This window comes from Sinocyclocheilus rhinocerous, unplaced genomic scaffold (genome assembly GCF_001515625.1).
Source record: "Sinocyclocheilus rhinocerous isolate Xijiao unplaced genomic scaffold, SAMN03320098_v1.1 scaffold323, whole genome shotgun sequence".
Classification (NCBI taxonomy): Eukaryota; Metazoa; Chordata; class Actinopteri; order Cypriniformes; family Cyprinidae; genus Sinocyclocheilus; species Sinocyclocheilus rhinocerous.
The window spans coordinates 252,949-265,652 of record NW_015643640.1 but is presented as its reverse complement, the minus strand read 5'-3'; the positions used below and the strand labels follow the sequence as shown (position 1 = coordinate 265,652).

The 12,704-nt window shown below is 36.3% G+C and overlaps 2 protein-coding genes across 4 annotated transcripts in view; one reads left to right on the top strand and one right to left on the bottom strand.

The window, feature by feature from the left end:
* The window catches only part of ncapg (non-SMC condensin I complex, subunit G), a 22,339-nt gene extending 18,977 nt beyond the window's left edge, over window positions 1-3,362 (bottom strand). The window contains exons 1-6 of the mRNA XM_016575080.1: window positions 3,287-3,362; window positions 2,939-3,056; window positions 1,764-1,976; window positions 1,424-1,652; window positions 1,147-1,292; window positions 383-467 (exon numbers count right to left, since the gene is read on the bottom strand). Coding sequence (XP_016430566.1) covers window positions 383-467; window positions 1,147-1,292; window positions 1,424-1,652; window positions 1,764-1,976; window positions 2,939-3,056; window positions 3,287-3,306 — 811 coding nt within the window. The 5' untranslated portion in view covers window positions 3,307-3,362. The remainder of the gene's footprint in view (window positions 1-382; window positions 468-1,146; window positions 1,293-1,423; window positions 1,653-1,763; window positions 1,977-2,938; window positions 3,057-3,286) is intronic.
* A 2,221-nt stretch (window positions 3,363-5,583) lies between these two features.
* LOC107757610 (protein FAM184B-like) overlaps window positions 5,584-12,704 on the top strand; it is a 29,991-nt gene continuing 22,870 nt past the window's right edge. For 2 of the 3 annotated variants that reach the window (XM_016575139.1, XM_016575138.1), the window contains exon 1: window positions 5,585-6,083. In XM_016575139.1, coding sequence (XP_016430625.1) covers window positions 5,925-6,083 — 159 coding nt within the window. In that variant the 5' untranslated portion in view covers window positions 5,585-5,924. Of the gene's footprint in view, window positions 6,084-12,704 lie in introns of all 3 variants that reach the window. The other variant, XM_016575140.1, reaches the window with a different exon arrangement.

Genomic DNA, 12,704 nt, shown 5'->3' with positions numbered 1-12,704 from the left:
AAGCTGTTATCGTTCCATCCTGACGGATGACATGCGTGACAGCTCAGTGGAATCCCGGAAAACAAAGCGTGGAACTTTGACCAATGAGAGAACAGTTTACTCGCGCGTGACTTGTATTAACAAATTTGGTCCGTTTAGAAACTTTGCCTGTGAAAGCAAACTGCACCAAGAATAAAAAGCAACATTGTAATAATTTGAATCCCTGTTTCGGAACAAAAGCAATCGATCTACAGGTGTGAAAGCACCCCAAGTCTTTAATGACCCAGTTGTCATCTTGTAAATAACTTGTTTGTGCCTAAGACCTTGTTGTTATGAGATTGACATGAACGGTGTACAAATGGATTCTTTGAGAGTTTGATCAACAAACGCAGAATTTCCTTACCTGCAGAATCACTGAGACCTTCATGCAATAGACTGACTCTCTGAGCAATGCTCAGTGCTCGAATATGCACTTTCTCTGCCAGTACCTGAGGCACAAACATACACACATATTATATTTGAACTTATAGCGTACACTACCATTCAAAAGATTGGGGTCAGTAAGCTTTTCTTTTGAAAGAAATGAACACTTCTATTCAGAAAGGAAGCATTAAATTGATCAAAACTGACAGCAAAAAAATTTTTTTGCAGTTCCTTCCCACAAAAAATAAAAATAAGCAGCACAATTGTTTTCAACATGTTCATGTTTCTTGAGCACCAAATCAGCATATAAGAATGATATCTGAATACAAGAGGCTGTTGAAATTTCAGTTGTCATCACAGGATCAAATTATATTTCAATATATATTAAAATAGAAAAATCATCTTTCAAGTTGTAATAGATTTCACAATATTTCTGTTTTTACTGTATTGATGTTTAAATAAATGCAACCTTGGTGAGCATAAGAGAAAAATCGCACTAACCCCAAACATTTAAACGGTAGTGTACGTTATACATATCTGGAATAAACATTTTTGATCACAGAACTAATCGTTGCCTGGGTTGCGTACGTATATGTGGGGCGGAGCTATCAAAATAGGGGCAAGACCCTTTTGGGGTAGGGGCGTGTTTGTTTTGGTGATTTCACATATCAACATTGGCTACCAGAAATCGCTTACTCTGCCTTTAATGCACGTTAGTCATTTTGTTTTTTCAAACAATTTTACCTGATAAGCAAGTTTCCTGACTTTCTCTTTGACGTCCCGGGTGCGCTTGTAGATTTTATGAAGTGTAGTGGCCGAGGGAGCGATGCAAGACAGCACAGCTCGTCTAACTTCAGGGTTTGAGTCATTTTCCAAAAGCAGCATATAAGCTAAAAACACAGAATAATCACTTTTACCTTGTTTTAATTTATATTCTTGAAAATTCGTGGATCAGTAACAAACATGTTAACTAGGGACTGTAGCTCAATGTCCTTTAGCATGAAGTATGAGCATTGAGTACCTTTAATAGTGGGGCAGTCAAAGTTACTGGGGTCCTGGAGTCTGGACATGGCCAGTGCTGCCTGAATCCTGACATTAGGGTATTTGTCTGTGACTCTGATCAGCATGGCATCATGGATCCTATCACACAGATCATCATCAATCTGAGCATTCTCACTCAGACTGCCCAGCAGCTTATTCACCAGCTGACAAACACGAAACCGCACCGCATGGCTGTTTGCACCATGAGACTGAGGGAGAGACAAAGATATTAAAGATAAGAAATCTAACGTAAACAAGTAACGCTATAAGATACGCTCGTCACTCATATGCAGGCCTGAGAGAAAGCATACTGACATTACCTCTAACAGGAAGTTGAACAGGAAGTTCAAAAACTCATTCTCGTCTTCCTCCTCCTCCTCTTCAGCATTCTCATTAACAGGAGTTTCGAAACTTGCAGCAAACTTTGTGACAAAATCAATGACATTCTCCACTGCTGGCTCTCGGGTGTAAATGATCATGGCATACTTCAGGCAGCGGATGAACTCCTCATGGAATTCGGTCTTATCTTCCAACTACACAGAGAGAACAGAATTAAAATAGATCTCTTATTCAGAATATTTTTTAATGTATCAGACACAATGTAGGAAAATATCCTATTCAACTAAAATACCATTCAAAAAATTTGGGGTCAATATATTACACGTTTTCAAAAGAAGTCTCGTATGCTCATAAAGGCTGCATCTATTTAATCAAACTTACAATAAAAAAAAAATCTTGTGAAATATTATTACAATTTAAAAGAAATGTTTTCTATTTCAAAATGTAATTTCAGCAGACATTCATATTTCCCGGCATTGGCAATATACAAAGAGGTTATGGTGGGAGATTACTAAATTTATAAATGACAAATTGTTGTGCAATTTTCTTTTACTATATACTTTTTTTTGTAGTTTTCTCTCTCTCTCTATATGTGAAATATTATTACAATTTAAAACAAATGTTTTCTATTTCAAAATGTAATTTCAGCAGACATTCATATTTCCCAGCATTGGCAATATACAAAGAGGTTATGGTGGGAGATTTCTAAATTTATAAATGACAAATTGCTGTGCAATTTTCTTTTACTATATACTTTTTTTTTGTAGTTTTCTCTCTCTCTCTCTCTCTCTATATATATATATATGCATTTCAGATGCAAGTATCCCCTCGGCAGTTTTGTTATGCAATTGTTCAAGCATAGTTTTCAGTGTCATATGATCCATAACAAATCAATCCAATATGCTGATTTGGGGCTCAAAAAACATTTCTTATTATTATCATCAATGTTGAAAACAGTTGTGCTTTTTGTGGAAACTGAGATGCATTACATCATGATAAATAGTTTTAAATACATGATAAATTTTTAATATATTTTTGTAGTCTTTTCAGTCATTTATCAACTAAATGTATCTCCCCAAAAAAACACATTTCAGACCCCAAAATATTGAAGGGTAGTATATCATAATGTGAATTTTATAATGTACATCTGCTGTACCTTATTATATCTGTTCTTCAAACTGGCAACAAGTTTGGCCTTGTTATTATGAGCTTTCTGTGCTCGCCGGAAAGCCTCTTCAATCACCAGATCACTGTCTCCAGACATGTTGAAGTTACTGAAACACAAATACAAATTACATGCGTGAATATATGATATATGATATTGTTTACAAAACCAATACACCCATTCATTTCAGACAGATACCAAATGAAAGACACCTACTTGAACATGTATTTTGTTTTTAGTTGTTTTAGCGTTAGCTGTTAATAGCACACTTCACAGGTTAAAGTTAATTAGTCACAGCAGAAGTCAAATAGAGTTAACTCAGCACGACAGAATCGTTACCTGATCTTTCCTCGACCCATCGGACACTTTTAATGATCTAAATAAAGAGTTATTCATTAAATGACCTAGCATATACCACACAACTAGATGACATCCCATACTAAATAAAACAAATAAGTAAACAGGTGAAACAGCTGAATAAAATATCATATTCCCTGTGAAACAGGTTTGTTTGTGTGAAGGAAGGAAATTAGCAACTCCGCCTAAACCTGCTGTTAGCACCGACCGTTAGCATCGACACAAAAACACGAAGAACTAACTCATAATTATAATTTTAGCGAATTATAGTTTGCCAGAACATTCATCCTTGTTCGTGTCTTTGCATAATACATAATTTCTGATCAAGACGTTTTGGGGGAAATACTTTAATCCGCCTCGTACCTGCAGGAAATCGCTTTTGAGTCTTCTATCTTGAAAAACGGTGAAGCGCCACTTTTCAAACCGTCCTCTCGCGAGAGTATCGTAGGACCGCCTCCTTCCGCTTCTGGCTGTCAATCACAGCCAGCTGTAACGCGTTCATTCCTTCAATGTTGCTCACTACGTAGTTGGCCAATACTATTCCTACAGGGGGCGTTCAGAGGCTTAAGTAAGAGCAGCGTTAAACTTCGTTTCATATCTTAGGACGTGTTTTGTCCTGTCATACTGGAGGTGTTTGTGCACTAATTAATATAGCTGTTTAACTTTATTATTTAGTTATTTGAGACTGACATAGAAATATATAGAAAGTCTGCTGGCTGAATATATTTAGCAGCTTCTACAGTTAAAGATAAAACCTAAAGCACTCTTTTTGATGAGTCCTTGATGAGGCAATGTTCGAAAATTGTAGTTTTTAAAATATATTTTAAAAAAGTCAAAATATTTAATGCATTATTTAATTATTTTACCATTAAAAATTAACTTATTTTTTTGTTGACTTGTTAAATATTCAAATAATTAACCCTTATAGGCTGTTGATGTCTGGGCTTATTTGTTTATTTATTTATTTTTTAAATGACATGAGACTTCCTGCTTTTTGCTATACTTCAGTCACTTTTGTAATAACTCCAAAAGCAAGACGTGAAAAAAACTAGGGAGTGGAAATTGCAACTGAGTTAATGAGTGATCCTCTGCTTCCATCTACTGGTTATAATGGTAATTTCATGTCATTTTTCAACTTACAAGTCTTTGTTTTCCCCCAGGATACAATTGTTCATGTCATCTATTGTAGTTTTTAAAATATATTTTAAAAAAGTCAAAATATTTAATGCATTATTTAATTATTTTACCATTAAAAATTAACTTATTTTTTTGTTGACTTGTTAAATATTCAAATAATTAACCCTTCTAGGCTGTTGATGTCTGGGCTTATTTGTTTATTTATTTATTTTTTAAATGACATGAGACTTCCTGCTTTTTGCTATACTTCAGTCATTTTGTAATAAATCCAAAAGCAAGACGTGAAAAAAACTAGGGAGTGGAAATTGCAACTGAGCTAATGAGTGATCCTCTGCTTCCATCTACTGGTTATAATGGTAATTTTATGTCATTTTTCATCTTACAAGTCTTTGTTTTCCACCAGGAGACAATTTTTCATGTCATCTTCATGAATGAATAATGCAAAAACTGACACTTTAAATCAACATTTCAAACAACAACAACTAAACAAAAACGGATAAAGACAAAAAGTGCTCACTGAGAATATCTAAACATGTATCCAAATGTAATAAAATGAATTTATGTGTGATTACAATTTCTTAGCAGCTAGGGATTGCATAAACCAGTTTACATATTTTACATAGGGCAATACAGGCATCTAGTGGCTACACAATGGTTTTACAGATGCGATCTGTAATTATATCACAAATATAATTTGGAAGTGCATCAATGTTGCTATTTATATACAAGGCCTACTTGTAATCAGATTATATTACGTTTTAAAATGCTTATAATCAGATTACAGTTACTTTTTAATGGATTACATGATTACATATTATTCACACAAAGACAGTCAATTATTCATGATTTATTGATTCACCCCAATTCTTTTTTTTTTCTTCTTCTTTTAAATTTTCCGTTCTAAATGAACCTACCTTCTAACGAAATATGGTTCAGACATGTATGAGGATTTCACTTTTCCCATTTATTTAAAATAATGCTTACGCACGTAATTTTCTACCTTTATAATTTACTGTTCGAGGACGAAGAAAATTGTTGATGCTTCTGTTCATAACAAAAACGATCTGAATCTTTAAACACTCACAAATCAGATGTAGTATCTGTAAAGAAACCGAGGCGTGGAAATAGCGCGTGCTTATGTTTGTTGTGCTGCTGGGCGTGTTGGTGATCCTGGGAGGGGTTATGATTACACTGCAGTACCCGTGACTCGTAATGTAAGACTGTAGTCACACCCCGGGTGAGAGACAGGTGTCCGGGCTGGGGGCACATGCCGTCAGTGAGTCGTGTCCCGCGGTGCGGAGGAGCGCCGATGGCATTATCTCGTGAGCTGTACGCTCACCGGCAGCTCGACGGCGGAGCACCGGGCGCTGCAGCATGCACAATGCTTTCGGCTGTCGTAAGGACTCTAACGTTACCTTCAGGATCACGTAGAGGCGACCAGGGTGTTGCGCAGCCCAGCTTGTGATTGATCAGAGTTGTTATTATGGCTTCGAGCTCCGGGAAGATGAACCAGCCCCCCGGCGGCAGCGGTGCATGTAACGGGACCGCTATTGCGGATATCCCCAATGTGAATGTAGAGCAGGAACTGTTTGATTATCAAATGCACACGAAAATGTGCAAGAAAATAGCGCAGCTGACAAAGGTAAGCGCGTTATTTTACTAGCCTACTCAACTAACGGGACTCATTTAACTGTGTCCCGTTCACTTAACGTGCGCCGCATATGTGTTTATATATATTGTATATATATGTACATATATATATATATATATATGCGCTGAACCTTTTTGCTACCTACTGCGCAAAATTTACGCTACATCATTTGAATGTAGCCTACTTAAAAGGCAGAGTTTAAGACAGTAAATAATATAAATTAGTGACACGTATCATTATGCTGTCTGAGCCACTGGCGTTTTTTCATGGAATGCAACAGGGTTTTAATGCACTGTCTTTCCATTACAGCTGATGCAGGCTAAAAGGCAGAGTTTAAGACAGTAAATAATATAAATTAGTGACACGTATCAGTATTTATGCTGTCTGAGCCACTGGCGTTTTTTCATGGAATGCAACAGGGTTTTAATGCACTGTCTTTCCATTACAGCTGATGCAGGTAATCCAAGACAAGTCACGATTTCAATAGATGTTGTGTGTGGTAGCAAATGCGCTTTCGTGGAGTTTATATAGTTCAGGGAGGGCTAGTGAAGTTCACGCTGCAAAGGGCTCATCTAAAATAATCTGACCCGTGGGTGATCACTGGCAACAGAGATGTGGTGCGTTATTTATCATCAGGTTTAGATGGGGGTGAAGAACCACCCATTCACAAGCAAGCAGCATCCAGTTGTTAGGACCAGTAGAAGCTTGTAACCCGAGGTTAAAGTGGCAAACTAGTTCAGCTTGGCCAAAAAAACAAACTAATACATTTTAGTTAAGTTAAGCCATATTTGTTACAGTTTTGTGTTTGTTCTACTAGCAAAAAAGCACACTGGATTTATGTTTTTTTAGGATATAATATGTATACTGCATACTGCAGTAGTAATATTTGTTAAAAGCTACCATTTTTGAATAGTGCCAAGGAAATAATCAATAGGCTATTGATTGACATTACATGAATATTGTAATCTTTCAGTGCTGAGGTGTATATTATAGTTCCATCATATTTATCTAATGGCACCTTAGTACTTTTTCTGATGGCCTTAGTACTTAGTACTTTATAATTTCTTATTTATTCATCTTTAGGACTGTAAACTCACAACTATGGACCTTTTGTGACCATAGTTAGCGAACGATGTGTTTGGGAAATGTGCCAAGATATAATTTTATCAACAAAACACAACTTTAGAAGCAAACACATTTACACAAACTTCCCCTCATATTGCCGTTTCAGTTTGAATTATGCATTTTTGGTTAAACTGCACCTTGATGATATATGATAAAATCAATAGCCATAATTCTATCTGACACTGCATGAAAAATGATTACCCTCTTGGTCAAGTATAATTATGAAAACATGAATGGCTGTATTATCTACACACTATTAATGCCTAATACATACAGAGTCAATTGGGCCTGTACTTTTTGAATCCTTAAAATGTTTGGTCATCTTTACTAGGATTGCAAAAGGAAAAAAATAGCTTAAAATAAGGGTTAAAAACTCATAATCCCTATATGTCCTTGAAATAGAGCACTAAAATATTTATTTACAATACTATTTGTCATTTTGGATTTGTTTAAAAAACATACCAAGTAACTAAACAACCTACATGCTTTTCACAGCACATGAAATTAAATATAAATGAGCACAAAATTTTGATTATCAACAAAACTAATTGAAGCAAACACATCTACACACACTTACCTATATACTGGGAGTTTCAGTTTTAATGATGTGTTTTTGGTTAAACTGCATCTTGATGATGTATGATAAAATCAATAGCCATAACCATATCTGTCGCTGTGTGAAAAATGATTATCCTCTTGGCCAGTTATGAAGTGTAACTATGAAAACATAGAGGTTAAAGGCTATAATATCTACACACTATTAATAGCTAATGCATGCACCGTCATCTGGATCTGTTGGGGCAGGAGAAGGGAAGTGAGAGAGTGTGTATCAGGTTTTATTAGTATGAACCTTAGTCAGTGAAGATGCCATATTTTCTGAGAATGAAAACAAGGCTGTGAGGGATGTAAGCCTTTTCTATGGGCAGTTTTCCTCTGGAATTGATTTTGGAAAGGAGTTTTTTTTTTTCTTTTCTTCAGTTTGATACCCAGGTAAACAACAGTGAAAGCTATTGAACGGACTGTACGCATGTCCCTCAAAGCCTCGTTTTCATTCTTGTCAAATGAAAAAAGTGCGTCTGCCCTGACTAAGGTCCACTGGGGTTAGGAACATGGAAATGGCAGCACTGTTACTAAACAAAATAGGTCAGGGCTCGAAGTTTAAACCTGTGTGTGTGTGTATATGTGAGCTTGAATGTCACAGCTGTGTGGAATCCCTCTCTCTATCATCATGTAAACATACTCCTAATAGTTATCTTTAGCTGTGTGTGTGTGTGTGTGTGCGTGTGTGTGTGTGCACCTGGTATTCATCACGTTATGGGGACCAAATGTCCCCACAAGTATAGTAATACCAGTAAATTTTGACCTTGTGGGGACATTTTTGAGGTCCCCATGAGGAAACAAGCTTATAAATCATACAGAATGAGTTTTTTTGAGAAAGTAAAATAGCACAAAGTTTCCTGTAACGGGTAGGTTTAGGGGTAGGGTTGGTAAAGGGCAATAGAATATACGGTCTGTAAAGTATAAAAACCATTACGCCTATGGAATGTCCCCATAAAACATGGAAACACAAAATGTGTGTGTGAGTGTGTGTGTGTGTGTGTGTGTGTGTGTGTGTGTGTGTGTGTGTGCGTGCGTGTGGGTGTGTGTGTGTGTGTGTGTGTGTGTGTGTCTATAAGAACAGATGTGTGAGTCATGCCCTCTCTACATTCGGCTCAGCTTTGTGACGCTTCGTAATGCTACACACCAAGCCACACTATTTTTACCATGCAGGAGCATAGGAGATTTGATCTACTTCAGTCTCATATTGATATAAGAGCATGATGGGAATGCCATGGGTGGTGTGACACAGTCATTAATGACTTGGTGGTGGAGTAATTACGTTTGCTAGTTAATCAGTTCAAAAATCACAATTAATGTGAGATTATTATAGTTCATTTATGTTAATATGCTGTATGTATTTGGCATACACTACTTGTAGTTCACTGAGTCAGCAGCTTTCTCCACAAACGTAATTTCTTTGAGATGCTGCTGTAATAAACAAGGACTACTTCATTATATATAACCCATCATTTTGTTTCATTTGATGTTTGATTCATTCCAGGTTCTTCAAATGTATGCACTTACGCACTCTTCAAAACGGCGCTGATTATAGCTGAAGCTAAAATATATAGATTGATATTTACATAGAATTAAATATATAGAATGTACTGCCTGTTAGCTTGCTTATTTTACTTTATAGCATGATCTATTGAAGTCCATATTTCATACTAACAAGAAATTATACTTTTACAAACCACAGAAGTTTGCAATGCTGATTTTGGGAAATGGTGACTTGTTGAACTATGTTGGTAATCATAGAATTTGTGACCATAGTTCTATAGTTTTGGGAAAGCATTGTTTGCTTTGAGTGACTGCAACCTAACTTTCCATCTTATTTATAATTCTGACAGATATTTAAAAGGTAGCAGGTTGATATTATGAACATTTATGAGGAATAACTAATAACCAGTGTTGGGCAAGTTACTTCCAAAATGTAATACATTAGTGGCACCAGTCTAGGTGTTTCCAGGTTTTACTCGTGCTATTTCTCCATGTTGAGAGTTTGGTGTCGCACATATTGCACCTGACTATGCATTCTTATGCTTTTCTCCGATGAACTGAAAATAACAGGAGTGTGTCCATCTCACAAATGTAGAATCCGTCTCTGCAGTCATCTCAACCATTTAATTCCAGCATCAGGAAATAGACAAACTATTTTACCCGCGGGATTTTTTTCTCTGGTGCTGTTTTGCGGTGTTGGTAAATTCACCACTTAATTTTGAGTTAAAATATGTTGTTGTAACTTGCGTTACTGAGATTGTAACGAGTAATAATATTACCCAAATTTTATTAGTAATGCGTTATATTACTGCGTTACAGCAAAAAGTAATATACTACTGTAATATTATTACTTTTGTAATGCGTTACTCCCAACACTGCTAATAACTGGATTTACCAAAAAGCTGTTCAGAGTTTTGTTGGACGCACATAGAAGCAAGCAAACTAAATATTCAAGCAGTTTTCTATCTGTGAAAAAAAAGTATGTCTTACTTTTGGGTGATCAGAAATTGCAATCTCAAAGCCTGCACATATTTCCATTAATTTATGTAGTGTTTCCTGTACAACTGTTCATCGATGTCAGATAAACCGAAACAAAACAAACTGCGGTTGGTCATTTTACATATCAGATGGCCACTTGGAGAGTTCTTGGTCAGATTACGTCAAAAGTCTGGCTGGGCAAGACAACTCACTCTCCATCAAACAAAGATAGCTGCAAACTGTGGACAGAGAAAATCTGGTGACTCTCAGTAGCTAAACAACCACTGATCCCATCAATGACAATAACTATAGCAATGACTAACTATAAAGATTAATGATCATTCCAATTCTATGAAAATATTAAAGTCCACAGTGCAGCAATAACGATAACAGATCAGAGGAATGGTATTGTTGGAACCACTTTCTGAAATGTTTTTTCCAGCTGATAAATGATTAAACATTGACGGCTAATCAGAATCTACTTGACTTTAATAGCTTGAGCATTTAAACTGGCACATGCTTATAATAAACTGAATCTTATCGTGTGTTGGAATGGATGCTAATATAGTTATCATTCTTGGTGTGAACGGGCTCACACACACACACACACACACACACGCACACACACACACACACACGCACACACACACACACACACGCACACACACACACACACATGCACAGACTCAATAAATTCCCTAGCCGTGTCAGAAATGGCTGTTATAAGCAGTTTTGAAATGCAGACAAATGGATAGAGAAACAGACGCAGATGCTTCTATCATTTGTGTTTGTTAAGGAGGAAGAAGGAAAGTAAGACAGCATGTATCAGATTTCATTAGTATGGATCGTAGTGAGGCAAGGTGCCATATTTGCAGAGAATGAAAACAAGGACAAATAGATTGAGAGAGACAGGGATTTCAGCACTTTCTATTTAAAATAATAATATATGTAAACAACAACAAAAAACAGTTCCTTTAATCTGCTCTTTATCCTAATTTTCTCTCTGTCCCAGTCCATTCCAGTCTGCTAGGTAAGTTATGAGTTCTGTCGCTATATATATATAAAGCTAGCAGACATTTCAGTCATACAGATATATGACATTGCTTTCCCTTTTATTCTGTGCACCGTAAAACATGAGAGTTCATGTTCAAGGACTGAAAGGGAGAGAGAGAGGCAGGGAATAGAAAGAGGGTGAAAGTTATAAAGAGGAGTCAGGGGACAGACAGACAGAGAGAGAGAAAGAGAGAAGGTGGTCAGCTTACAGAAACACTGGGGGAACAGGAAAAGAGCTAGAGAGAGAGAGAGAGAGAGAGAGAGAGACGGGGGAGGGGAGAGAAGGAAAGAGAGACTTCCTGGCAGTTTATCATATGGAATGTCCAGCTCTGCTGCGGCGGCGATTTACGACAGACAGTCAGGCGTCATGGTAACACACGACCCGCTGGAGGGATGAGTGAGACGTTGGGAATCCGATGACACCCCAGGCATAGGGACTTGTGGGTAGGACACATTGATGGAGAGCCAAAGTGACACGTAATATTAGGACTCCCTCATATGCCTACACATTCAGACTCAAATACACAAACGCCCCGTACATGTTATGAAACGTCACTTTATGCAAATAGGGTTCAAAATAGCTTTGGGTTTTTTTTGACAAATGGTCAGTGAAAGGAGGTGATCAACCCTCATAAACTGTGTATGATCAACTAAATAATATAGCTGTTTTATTGTCTGTTCATTTTATAAGGTTTGCAATTTTTTCAACCCTGTTACAAAAAATAAATAAATAAATAATGCAGTTCAGAATCTTTTTTGTGTACTTTTTGTATTTTTACAACATTAATCATTAAATAAGCATCAAAATTAAATTGAATTTAACTTTACATTTTCATTCAGCCTGTCTGCCATTTGTGTTCAGACCAATGCGAAAATTGGACCACATTTGTTGTAAATCTCAACCAGTAGATGGAAAATAAGCTCAAAATCTCAGCACTTTGGATAATAAAGTAGCCTATGCAGAATTGTTTATGGAGCAGATAAAATGTCTATAATTTATAATTTCGACTCGTCCTTTTCTTAAAATGATTTAAAGGTTGAAATGAGAGGTTTATCATTTTATACAATTTTTTTTTTAGTCAGAACTTTATTTGAACATGCACATTAGTAGATAACATGTTATGCTGTAGTCATTTTTTATGCAAACAAAAAGCACATAGTGTTGCTAATTTTATTTGTTGTTTGTTGGTTTTTGACATAAAGCTTGGTGAAATGATTTTAGTGTGTGTATCTGTACTTTTTGATCATTTCCAGCACATTTTAACAATACCATGAAAATATTGATAACCGTGATCATTTTAGTCACTATAATCGTGATGTGAAATTTTCATACTGTTTCATCATACTGTTTTACCA